The sequence below is a fragment of the Muntiacus reevesi genome, chromosome 5 (assembly GCF_963930625.1).
Source record: "Muntiacus reevesi chromosome 5, mMunRee1.1, whole genome shotgun sequence".
Taxonomy (NCBI): domain Eukaryota; kingdom Metazoa; phylum Chordata; class Mammalia; order Artiodactyla; family Cervidae; genus Muntiacus; species Muntiacus reevesi.
Window position 1 is genome coordinate 97,823,259 of NC_089253.1, and position 13,453 is coordinate 97,836,711.

Here is a 13,453-nt window from a genome sequence, read left to right on the forward strand (position 1 = left end):
CACTGTAGCCCGGCAGTGCTCGTGTATTTCCCAGCCTTCCTTGCAGTAGGCGTGACTATATTATCAAGTTCTCTCCCAGGGCATGTGAACAGAAATAAAGTGATCCACTTCCTCCTCCATGCTCTTCTTCCACCAAGTAGGATGAAGCCAAGGGGAGGTCAGACTTGTAAGAGAAGAGCCTCGTTCCCTGAGCACTGCCTGGATGAGATCTATCAACCAGGAACACCTGTTTGGACTAGACAGCCCAGGCAAGATTAAAACTTGCTTTGTAATAAATTATTAGAATTTCTGGCCTCTTTGTTCCCTCAGCCTAGTCTGATGCAATACACCCAAGATTCTCATCTGGGGACTTCTCTGGTGGTTCAGTGCTTAAGATTCCACGATCCCAGTACAGGGACTGGGTTTGATCCCTGGTTGGGGAACTAGACCCCATAAGCTGCAGCTGAGACCTGGTGCAGCCAAATAAATATTTTAAAAGCCTCATAGGGCAGGAGCCTCCTTGTCAGCCAGGTCTCAGTTTAAATGTTAGCTTCTCAGAAGACTTTTCTCTCTGATGCCGTTACTCCACATGAAGTAGCCTCTAGTCCCGTATAGCATGCCAACCTCCTAAATTTTCATTTTAGGATGTATTACTACCTGTGTTTTCTTGTCTGTGGTCAGGCTTCAAAGACTCTGTTAGAACGTAAGCTCTGCAGAATGCGCACTTGTGCTCAGTTCATGCAATGCTGCATTCACAGCACCAACTCAGTGTCTGGCACATGATATTCAGTGTTTATTGACTTAGTATTTTCTGATTAAATTTTAATTCAATAGGGATGCAGCAAATTTTTTAGCTGACCATAGAAGTAAAAGCACATAAAGAGAACTTGCACCAAATAAAAGGCTCCTTCTCTTTACATCTGACTTGGGCCTTTTCTATTCCAGGAAGATAATGGGTGAGAAATTATGGCCCAAGTTGGTACAACCATTATGGAGAGGTGCTGTTTGCCACAGTCCCAAATTAGTCTTAGACGTGGGTGTAATAAAAATACTACCTCACAGGGAAGCCTGCAAACTTACTAACCTCATAATGTCATCTTTCCTTCTTATTTTGGCCACACTGTGAGGCTTGTGGAATCTTAGTTGCCCAACAAGGGACTGAACCTGGACCCACGGCAGTGAAAATGCTGTCTTAACCACTGGACTGCCAGGGAATCTGTCACCCATCTTTTAAAATTCACATTAAACTCAAGGTCTTCCGAGGTGGTGCTAGTGGTAAAGAACCTGCCTGCCAATGCAGGAGATGTAAGAGATGAGGGTTCGATCCCTAGGTTGGGAAGATCCCCTGGAGAAGGGAATGACAACCCAGTCCAGTATTCTTGCCTGGAGAATCCCATGGACAGAGGAGCCTGGCAGGCTAGTCTACAGGGTCAGAAAGAGTCAGACATGACTAAAGTGACTTAGCACACCCAAATCCAAGGTCAAGAGTCACCCCAGGCTAGAATCCCTAAACCTGCACACTGACCTCAATGACCTGACTGGGTTTCAGGTCATTTTTGTCACTCCACTCATGGGCCTTTGAGCCAGTCTAATGGTATTCACGGATTACTTCAACATATATCTGAGGGCCTGCTATGCATAAGGCAAAGTTCTAGGCTTTGGGAGATAGTAGTGAAAAGGCAACAAACCCCTACTCTCAAGAAGCTTACATTTTAATGGGGAAGATAAGAGATACAGAAGTGAAATGAAGATGTTAGGATGTGTCAGTGTTGAGAAAAATGAAGGAAAATGACAAAGATAAATTAGCTAAAGAAGGCCCTACTGAGGTGGCATCTGAGTGAACACCTAAAGGGAGTGAGAGAAGAAACCATGGAGGTGTTCAGGGAAAGGACATTCCAGATTAAGGAAAAGCCAGAGGCACACAGGGGCCTTGGAGGCATTCTAAGGACTTCAGCTTTTACCCTGAGTGAGTTAAGGGCCCATTGAGGGTTTAAGGAAAGGTGTGATCTAACAGAACCGTGCTGGCTGTTGTACTAAGAACATTTTGTAGACAAGGCTAGAGGCAGGGAGACTTACTGCAGTACTGAGGTGAGAGGCGATGATGAGGCCTTGACCATGGTTTGAGAAATGATCAGATTTCAATTATGCATATAATATGCATTTGGCTGTGCCGGGTCTTAGTTGCAGCATGTGGGATCTAGTTCCTCGACCAGGGGTTGAACTCAGGCCTGCTGCATTGGGAGTACAGTGTTTTAGCCATTGGACCACCAGAGAAGTCTTCAACTGTATTTTGAAATGGAGCCAATAGGATCCAGGATGGGTTGGATGTAGGTTGTGAAAGAAAGGAGTCAAGGTCTGAGTGAACACCTGGAAGGATGAAGCTGCCATTGACTTCTCAGGGGAAGCCCGAGAGGAACAGGTTGGGGTGGGTGGTGGAATATTTCTGGTTTGGGGAATTTCTATTTCAGATACCTGGAGTTGAACAGGGAAAATGTTGGTTTTTAGTAACTTTCTATGAGGAACCAAGCCACTCTAGCTCTTCTTAGACAAAAATCCACAAATAAGGACTGATAAAGCTATGGTTTTCCAGTCGCCCTGTATGGATGTGAGAGTTGGACTATAAAGAAAGCTGAGTACCGAAGAATTGATGCTTTTGACCTGTGGTGTTGAAGACTCTTGAGAGTCCCTTGGACTGCAAGGAGATCCAACCAGTTAATCCTAAAGGAAATCAGTCTTGAATATTCATTGGAAGGACTGATGCTAAAGCTGAAACTCCAATACTTTGGCCACCTGATGCAAAGAACTGACTCATTGGAAAAGACCCTGATGTTGGGAAAGACTGAAGGCAGGAGAAGGGGACGACAGAGGATGAGGTGGTTGGATGGCATCACTGACTCAGTGGACGAGTTTGAATAAGCTCCAGGAGTTGGTGATGGACAACACGGCAGGTGTGCTGCAGTCCATGGGGTCGCAAGGAGTCGGACACAATTGAGCGACTGAACTGAACTGATAGTTTGCTAATCCGATTAGAACACTAATAGTTTTGAACAGGGAAGCAGTATATCTGCTGACAATTTAGCCCTTTAAGATGGAAGTATGTTCTGCTTAATTTGCATTTTAAAATCTAGAACTGTTCTTGAACTTTTCCCCCATTCCTCTGTATTTCTATTTTTAAATGTATATCCTACCCTTTTCTTCTATTTTCCTCCTACAAGCTGTAGATCCCTGCCATAAACCCCCCAATTCACTTGTGATGCTTGTCAATCTCCCCCGCCTTAAAATACAGATGCAGTGAATTCCCCTTTCTCTGTACCAAAGATCTAGAATTCTTTCCACCAATAACTAACGTTTCACAACTTACTCCACTCGTATCAAGTACTAGAAACTTCATTTCAAATGAACTGATTATCAGATTCAGATCTGAACAATGGAAAAATAATTAGTACTTCTTACCTCCAACTAGAAGTAGCTTTGGCTCTCAGCATTCTGATAGTCAAGGAAAGATAACAGAACAAGGCGGGGATGTCTCTAAACTACTCCCTGTATATATCAGCTGATCCATGTACATTGGCTACTGCTTAGTCGTTCAGTCATGTCAAACTCTTTGTGACCCTTTGGACTGTAGCCCACCAGGCTCCTCTGTCCACAGGATTTTCTGGGCAAGTATATTGGAGTGGGTTGCCGTTTCCTCCTCCAGGGGATCTTCCTGACCCAGGGATTGACCCAAGTCTCCCGTGCCATCCCACATCCCACATCTTTACCGGCCGAGCCATCAGGGAAGCCTATATACACTGGAAATCCTCTCAATAAGGGCCCCACAGCACACACTCATGCAAAAAATGGTAACTCCACATTAGTTAACACCCAAGGGTGTTTCTAACTTACTCATGAACCCCTATGACAACCCCAATAGTCCCCATCTTATAGATGAGGAAACTAAGAAAGGTCAGGGAAGTTACCCAAAGTCACGCAGCTAGTAAGTGGCAAAGTTAGAATTCACACCTGAGCATCCTAGCTCTAGAGACTAGTCTGAGCCACAAAACCCTGTCACCGATGTTGTCTCTATTGCTGTGCATCACTGGGGAGCAGTCACCGTTTCACATCAGCAGATGGCCATCCACCTGCAGGATTTATCTGGGAGTGGCTCACTTCTTCTGGTGTTTAGGATCATGGCCACAAGTAACAGTGCCTAGGCATAAATTATTTAAATGGCCGGGAGACAGAGACAAGGACAAAAGTAACCAACCATACCAACTTAAAAGAAACTAATCAAGCAAGAGTCTTATGATAAAAACTTTATTGTCTTAAATATCAAATGTTTTACACATCACTTTTTCTTCAGAAAGTTCCTAATAAAAAAAGAAAAATAAAATAAAAGTGTTTTGATTACTCAGGGCTGACTTACATTTTAGTATGTGACAACGACTCAAACCCAAATGCATCTAGCTCACTCAGCTGCAGACAAGTCGTGTCCAGCCCCCAAACCACTGGCACAATGCAGCCAGCTGTGGGGTTCCTGAGTTTGGTTCCCTTAAGCTCTCAGAGGTTTCCCAACTCTCAAAACCAATGCCTTATGGGAATGAAAGAGCTACTGGCAAGCCTATTTTGCCAATCAGCCTAGTTCTTGTAAGATGCAGTAGTCTCAAAGCTTAAAGAAAAATCAGGAAAGCGATAAAAGAACAATTCCAAGAACAAATAAGAGGGAAAAGAGGGGTTTCTATTTGCTAAAATTTGCCAAATATGGCTACAAAACTGGTAAACAAACCTTATTTGAGTGCAAAGGCCATTAGCCCAACTTGCCATGGAAATGAAATTTTGAATAAAAATGAGCATTCAACGTTCATTGTAGGTACACAGTTAAAAAAAAAGCAAACACAGTTAGTATGCTGAATTGATCTGAGTATATAGCAAACTAGAGAGGTCTACCTTTCTTTAAGCCACTGATGCGTCCTTCAAGGCTGAATGTGAAACAAACTCCTAGTAAAATAGTTTATTAGTTATGTATCTTCCCAGGAAAAAAATCTACCAGCACACCTCTTTCCCAAGTTAGCTAAAGAAGACCTCTTTATGGTACATATGAAGAGAAATATAATTCTGTAAAAATTATTCTAATTTCATATTCCGCATCCCCACCCCAAGTCTCCTTAATTTTTTTTTAGGGAAATATCCCATCTTCTACACCCTTGCACCAATGTTCTCTGTAGATTTCATTCCCTAAGACTGTGCTCTAAAACTTATCTGCTACACCCTCTCACATTTTAGTCCCCAGAGGATCTAGATTACAAATATGTAACTGACAAACCTGCAAGGATTTTCTAATTGTAAACTTCAGAAGTCACTGTAGTTAAGGTTCAGAAATTCTACCTGTATCCTCAGGATTACCACATACACGGTGACATTTTAAATATTGGGCTCAAGAATGTCCTTTTGATGGACCTGTCCTGGAGAAAGATTTGGCAGAGGCCTGAATTTTCTTGTAAATAAATTCTGCCCCTCATCCAGTCTCAGAACCATTGCTTGCTACATTCTCTGCTCTAGAGTTCTATTTTCACATTTTGCACTCAACTGCTTTAAAACAGCAAATCTTCCAGAATTCTCTGCTAAGTCTTGTTGGCCCAGATGGTTAGTATTTCAGAGCAGCTGACTCAAAGACGGTAGGAAGGATGCCATAGCACAGTCCATACTTCTACCCTGCATGGAAGGAGGTCCTGATGGAAGGATAAGTTGACTGTCACTGGTGCACGTTAGGTCATCTTCCATTTACTTGCACTTCTATCCTGCCTGTCCCCCCTCACCAACAGTGTAAATTGAATTCTGTCCTTAATCTCTTCAAGTGTTTTTACCAAATGTTAGAACATTTTTTGTTGGTTTCTCCAATCTCATTTTTTCAAAAACATTTTTAAGAGCAGTTTTAGGTTCTCAGATTCTAATTCCATCTTGACCCTGCTTTTCCATTTTCTCTGAATTTGAACCAAATTATCCTAGTACGACTTTTAAAATAAATGAAGCTAATAGGCAAAAATAGATCTTGCACTTGAAGTTGAGATTTGTTTCATGTCTCTTGAGGAGACTGACAGCTTTACAGGACAGTTTCCAGTTTGTTTCAGTACTGCTGTATCCCCAGTGCTCACCAGTCACTTAATGTTTCATGAGTAAGTAACAAAAAATTTTTATTCAAAGATCCAAACTGCAGTTGAGAGTAACAGTTCATTGTTCAAATAGATTTCTTGAACTTCTGCTTTCACCACTGTAATACTGATAGCACAATAAAGAACATAATAAACACATAGAAACCATTTTTGCTTTTTGTATGCCTGATGCAAAAAAGCCATGTCATAATCCTTCTATGGAAATCTAATCCTTCTGGGGAAATAAAATGATTTGGTGCAGAATAACTCTCAATCAACAATAAAGGTGAGCCTTTAGGACATTCTATACATGCCTATCTCCAGGAGGGCCATTTGCAGACATTCTCTACCCTTCCCCACCCCAATGATACTTCCACTTTTATCCCCCACTCGAACTTGATGCCTCTGCTATTTGGAGAAACTAAGGCACAAGAGAAAATCAAGCACATCAAAGGTTCCTCCCTTAAGTTCTATGATTTATATGATGAACTCCCAAGTAACATCCATCGAGGGACCACTACTGGGGAACCTGAGCCATGATTTGACATTTCTGGTTCTCAAGGACATGCTTTGAGTTTACCTTGTTGTAAATCGGCATGTTTAAATCTTTCAGAAAGAAAGCAGCTATTTTAATTTATGGATCTCCTAAGGTGAAAGGTAACTTTCATTTTCTCAGAAGGGGAACTCTCTGAGAACTGTGTTTGTTTCTAGTTCAGCCACAGACTACACTGACTCACCAAATTCAAAGGAGAAATTTGCCTTTTTGGTATTTGTGCTAAAGAATGCATAACCCAGTTAGCTTCTCTTATGATATGCTACCAGTGATAGCAAGTTGGAAACACGTAGCAGTTCAATCGCCCTGCTTACACGTTCTGCAGGTGACAGACCGATAGGAAATGGAAATCAGAATGTACTGCAACTCTTCTAGCCAGTGACTTGCAAGGCTGTTTTTTATAAACATGGTGGGATAAAAGTCTTCACCAGAACTGAAGACTGTTATCTGAAGATTAATAAACGTTTGCTTTTTAATCTATGTAAAATTAACTGCAGGATATCTATCACACATGTATATATACACATGAGTAAATGGTTATAAACCAACCCAAAGTTTTATGGCTTTTGCTAGAGATAGAAAAGCTGTGCTAAGGGAAAAACAGGCAGATTCCACCTCAACTGGTTATCATAAAATCGGTAACACAAAGTCTCATGTATCTTTTCCCTTTGGGAAAAAATACACGGTGTCTGTCTTCCTTCAGTATGTATTGAGACAAGGAGCTCTGGAAAGTTATGTAGGCTGCAAGGCAGAACAGTTTTCACACACACTTACCATCTATCTAGTTCCCTTTGCCAAGCAACTGATAATCTTTGTGATAATAGATAAAGCCCAAACGGTGGGATGAAGGCTATTAGACGATGTCTGGATGCCTAAAGAGGTACAAGTGGAAATAATTCTTACCAGTGACAATGGCAAAATCTAGAGCCTATAGCTGATTGATTATCAAACACATCTTACACACAGGAACCAACTTGAAGGAAGGAAATCTTCTCCTCTCTTTGGTGAATAAACAGACACCACTCTTGGAGGTAAGCACTGTTCACAAGGCTGTCCATTACTGATGATGACAAGAGTGATCCAATAAAGCAGCCCATACTGGTAATGGCTGGTCTCACCAGTTCTGCTGGCAATCAGAGGAGTTCACAATGATTTTATCTTATTCTTGGAGAAGTTAATCTCTAATTTCTGCACTTTGCATAAAAATTGACAGTGAAGGTTCACTAGTATCATGTTCCTTAATTCCTTTTGTGTTTTAGAACTGCTAAATTTAAAAATGATTCAAGACCCTGAAAATGTCAACAATTTTTACTTTCACACAAACAATGGACAGGAAGATTTAAAAAAAATCAAAAGCAACTATAAGTGGAAAAATAAATGATGAAAAAGGACAGGGATATTTGGCAAGTGGGTTAAGCTCATCCAAAGTATTCCTAATAAGAATACGTGTACAACTATAGGCCTATCTATTGAATTTTCTCCTAGAAATAAATATACATATACATACAATAAAAGCTATTGTAATGAAACCTTTTCTGAACTGATATTCTATAGCCCACCTGGGATTGACCCCCAAATCTCCACATTGTGAAAATTTAGTGGTTAAGTCTCTGAGCAGTGTTCAGAGGAACTGCTTGTACAGAAAACTAAGAGGCCCATCTTTATAAAGAAGGCCTTTTGGAGGAGTCTATTGTCATCAATAAGTCCTCCCATCCTACCCTCACCCCACTTTGCAACTCTAAAGATTTATAAGCTCACAATAAATTCCCAATCATACCCATAAAGCAAATCAGGGGCCCATTGCATGGCTACTAAATTTTGCTTCAATCATAGCACCACTACTTAATTACAGTCACAGTTCTAAGAGCTGGTTGACAGAAATCCTATTAGCAGGTTCCTAGTGCATCTTATATCTTTGGCGTAGGGCAGGCAAAAGGGTCTACAGCACAGGATTGTCTAAAAGAACACTGTAAAGACAATCTGGCTAACTTGTTTCGGGCGCCACCCTGAACACGGTAAGCGACAACTCTGTCTGTCAACCATTTCCTAACTTCAGAGAATCACGAGGAATCTATGCGACTTTCCATCATATCACTCACAGCTCCTAATACACATACAAACATCACAGCAAAAAGAAAGAAGATGGAATAGGGTAGAAGAGTAAAGTCTAAGTGCCCCCAAATTAAGATTTAAAAAACTCCTGAGATATGAGCCTCCATTTTGATTGTGCTCAATGACGTAAATTTTGACGGAAAGAATAAACTCTCAAAGAGAGTAAGACTTCAGACAAAAATCACTTAACATTAAAAGTTCACAAATCACTCTTCTGAAGCTTCTGTTTCAGACACATTGCAAATCATCACCTGGAGTCAGGAATTATCATTCTCAAAATTCTCTTCAATAAAACCAGGACTTCAGATTCCTGCTAGGTATACAAGAGAGTTTATCTTCCAGGAAAAAAAAAGTCTAAAATCTACCCAGTAGAATTATTGCACAGTGGGGCCCACAGGACAATGATTTCCAAGGGCTAGTCCTCATATAAAAAAAGGCCACAATAAATACATCTATATACTATGCCCCACTCTATCTTGACATGGTAAACACAAATATGACGAATCTTGCTTAAAAAAAGAAACTCCTGAGGAAAGAAAGGGATGGAAAACTCTACCAAGGCCACTTGAGTCAGAAACTCCAATTGTTATTTCCACTGCCATGAAAGACACTCACCAAATAGACTGACCATTCCAAGCACCAAGATGAACCAGTGACAAGATTATTACACTTGAATATTTCACTCAGAACACAGCTCAAACTGAGCTTTAGAAGAACTTCCTAGAAGAAGATGAGTTTGGAAAGGAAATAAACTGCTGGCAACCAACCCATCAGCTGAACATAAGTTCACCATGAGTCATTAAGGGTTGAGATGTGATAAGTGAGATGCTACCAAACCCAATTGCTAGTAAATTCCAGTGTTTAGGCCATTATTTCACTCACAACAGTTGTTGAAACATCATCGACATTGGCAATTGCAATTACAGTTTTTCCTTTCTTTTTTTAATCTGGGTAGCACCATGTTACATTCTGATGTTAATTCCCTCACAAAATCCCACCCAAGGTATCTGGCAACCCATGCAGTAGCCTGTGATGTACAAAGCAGCCCAAGTTTTAAGCCCTCCCAACTCATCACATTAAAATGTCAAATCCTAACCACACCAATGGAAACATGCCACTCCAGGAAATATTCTTCAACTATTCTTCAATTTCCTGTTACAACCGATGAATCATAATGCATTCCAAACATCAAACCATGTGATCAAGTTTGTAAACCAAAAAATGAGTCAATAAGCCATACCTTACCTACAGCACAGATACAGCCACATCATGCTTTCAGCTGCATGGGTGGTGGGATTTTCTCATGGCTTCTGCTTTTTAAAGCACTCACTCTCATTCTACAAGGGTATGCTATACACAAAACCATCAATTTTATTCCAGAATACATCATCTTAATGATAATAAAAAGCTTCTGTGTGCACATACTGCCAATACATTAAAAAAGGCCCAAAATTTAACAAATAGGATAGACAAATTCATCAGACAAGAGATCATAAATTACTTTGGCCGAAAAAAAATCTTTAAAAAAAAAATCTGGCTCAACATTCTGCTTGCAGGTTTCTACATACACTGTATATGTGGTGAGTGTGTATATGTGTGTGTAGATATACAGCTTTTCTTTTTTTAAAGGGAAGAGAGTATGGTCTAGCCCACTTTTCCATGGTTACGTAGGAACTACAATGTTCTTTGCTAGCAAGACAAGAAGTGCAAGGTCTGCATTTCCACCAACTCGATGCAAAGCCCCAAGAGCTTCCTGCAAAGTAAAGCCGGCACGGAGAATCCGGTCAATGTCTGCAGCAGGAAAAATTAATGGTGCAAGAAAGGAGGGACTTGGTGACGGATGGCTGGTAGGTGGTTCAAATCCTAGAAGTGACCCTGCAGCTTCAGGACAGACATGTTCCCTGGCATCAGGCCTGTCTGTCACTGGATTCTGTGTGCCCTGACCCAAATCTCTAACCAGGATGCAAGCGGGTGATGAGGACTCAGTTTGCTCAGAAGTCTGACTGAGTGTATCCTCCTCATCTGCTAACAGTCTGGGTGAAATCTCTACACCTAAGGTGCAATGTAGTTGATTAGACACTTCTGCTGAGGCTACAGTAACAGAACTACTCTCGTTTACTGACTCCTTGGACTTCGGGACACCTTCCTTATCAGTTAATAGGTCATCATCTGGACCCCTCAAGTTAACAGTTTCTACATCTTCCACTCCAGCGTCAGCTGAAGTGTCTGTTAATTCTTCTGTCTTCACTGATATAGATACGGCCTGATGAAAGGAGACCTGTGAACACTGTTCACTCTGGGTTGTTATAAGATGTTCATTTTGGGTCCATCTTTCAGAAAGGTCCTTAATACCTGTTTGGCCCTCAATTACTGTCTCTGATTGATAGATACCTTCTTCAGATGTGTTTTCTGAAGCTGGTTTACTACTAATGACCAAAAGTTCATGAAGTTCCTTCAAGGCTGCCGTTATGGATGAGCAAGATTCCTCTGTTGACTCTAGAGAGGGCTGACAACTGCCACAGAGACTTATTAAAGAGGAAGGGCGATTCCCACATTCTTTACCTGTTTCAGACATTTCAACATTAGTTTCTAGAAGCTGTAAATCCTGAGTAGAAATGGAATTACTCGAAATTTCAGAGGAAGGGTTACATTTTGATGTTTCTACTTCCATCAAGGGATTATCTAAGATGAGATCAGATGCACCAATGTTCTTGACATTGGTATTCTGACCTCCTGAATTCAGCACAGCAACTAGGGACTGTTCAACAATATCTACTTCCATAAGTGTTTCTGAATTTGAGCAGCCAAGGCATCTTGAAGGTAGAATATCTTTCTCTGTACCCGGAAGGTCCACATTCTGCTGTAGCCTGTCTCCTTTCACTGCAGCTTCCAAACCAGCACTGCTTTGTTGCCTTTCTCCAAGAAGTTCAAGGTCCCCTGTGTGACAAAGATGGTCTTGGTCATGTGAAGCTCTCTGTTGTATAATCTCTTGCTGTTCACTCCTTGGTTCTTCGCGCTGCTGAAGGCCACTCACCTGACTTGGGTCCTGATAATCTGGGTGCCAACCTTTCTCCCCTGTGAGCCTCTGCGGTTCTTGCATCCCAGTAGTTGTGACAGATAAATTGGCTTCCTGTCTTGTGTGGAGATGAGATTTGAGGCCCTGGGTGCTTCTTTCAGCAGATTTATCTAGATGATCTGCAACAATGGCTTCTTCGAGTGAATTCTGCAAAGGCATAGCTGGACTCTGGTTTGCTGGAGCACTGTCTGCTGAAGGAGTACAATCAGAAAGATCCTGTGGAGGAAGATGTTCTTTTTGCTCAGAGGTTATCTGGAATTCAGCTGAAGCCTTCAAAGCCTTCACAGCTTTAGGTTCAATGCTGTCTGGGTCACTGGACTGGATAGGGCTGACTGAAGCAGAGACAGAGTGAGCACGACTTGGAGGATTACCAATCTCAGGACTCAGTCCTGGAGGATGGGCTTGATGGTTAAATCCATCTGAAGTTGGTAATGATGACATTCCCAGTGAGGTAGTTTCTTTACCGCTTTTCTCTACAGAGGACGACAATGAAAAGAAAAAAGATCAATCAGCAGGTTATAAAGGCCACAAAATTATCAGAAGATATAAATTTAAACAAGATAAAATCAGATCCTTAAATGTGGATCTGTCTTATATTCACAGACTTTATACATGAACCATTCTCATTGTGGGAGACAACATCATAGCATCAGAATAAGAGGTAGGCATGTTCTTGATAAACTATGTATACTGGAATTCAATAATTTTTATTTAGGTACCAAAGAATGGCTAAGTTAGTCCTCAAGACTGAAGGACATTTATGTATCTTTACTCTCAGTGGGTTTAGAACTCCAAAATACTTTCTCCAAGTGTGTTCTCTCTACCACTTGCCCTCAAACCACCTGGAAGCTTGCTAAGCATGCAGACTATAGGACATTATTCTGAGGAATAAACCTAGAAGTCTCTTTATTCAGTAAGTTACGCAGGTGATTCTTTTTTCTTTGAAGCAGGTGATTCTTAAACGCACAATATAATCTTGCAGATTTCAGTGCTAGGAAGATCCTCCTGCCAACTCACTGCAGTGTGTCAAATGTGGACCCTGAGAAGTCTAAAGCCAGGTATATCTGGGATTTATGTCTCAGAAATAACAATGTGATACTACTCAGGGACATCTAGAAGACAGAGAAGCAAACATTCTATTTCTATCCGAACATTTCAAAAACGGTGTGAGTTTGACTCAGAACAAAAATAAAGGTAAAGATCAAACAGACTAAATCTCAATTATTATCTTACCAAACAACGCAACTCTGAAAAGGAGTATCAGTTACTTTATCGAATTAACACAATATAACTAGGAAAGAACATTTCCTACTTTAAGGGCAGGGAAATAGGAGAAGAGGAGGGATAGAGTTCATAAATTTTCCAATAGGCAATAACAATTTAGATTCACTGCAACTTACTGACCATTCATAAAAGATGGAAGGATTAAATACCACACCTCTACACAAACATCATGATGTCATTAAACTTCAGTTCCAACTCTCCTTCTGATACTAATCCATCCAACTAAAAATTGACCTCCATGCAATTATTACACAATCTTTAATTAAAAGTCAAAGGCTGGTAACAAAAATGACATCACAATACAAATTGTTAGGACAGGTG

General features: G+C 40.9%; 1 protein-coding gene across 4 annotated transcripts in view; it reads right to left on the minus strand.

Annotated features, from left to right (window-relative positions):
• Positions 1 to 4,259: 4,259 nt before the first annotated feature.
• DDI2 (DNA damage inducible 1 homolog 2) overlaps positions 4,260 to 13,453 on the minus strand; it is a 42,185-nt gene continuing 32,991 nt past the window's right edge. For all 4 annotated transcript variants that reach the window (XM_065936035.1, XM_065936036.1, XM_065936034.1 and 1 more), the window contains one exon: positions 4,260 to 12,321. In XM_065936035.1, the coding sequence (XP_065792107.1) occupies positions 10,436 to 12,321 (1,886 nt within the window). In that variant the 3' untranslated portion in view covers positions 4,260 to 10,435. The remainder of the gene's footprint in view (positions 12,322 to 13,453) is intronic.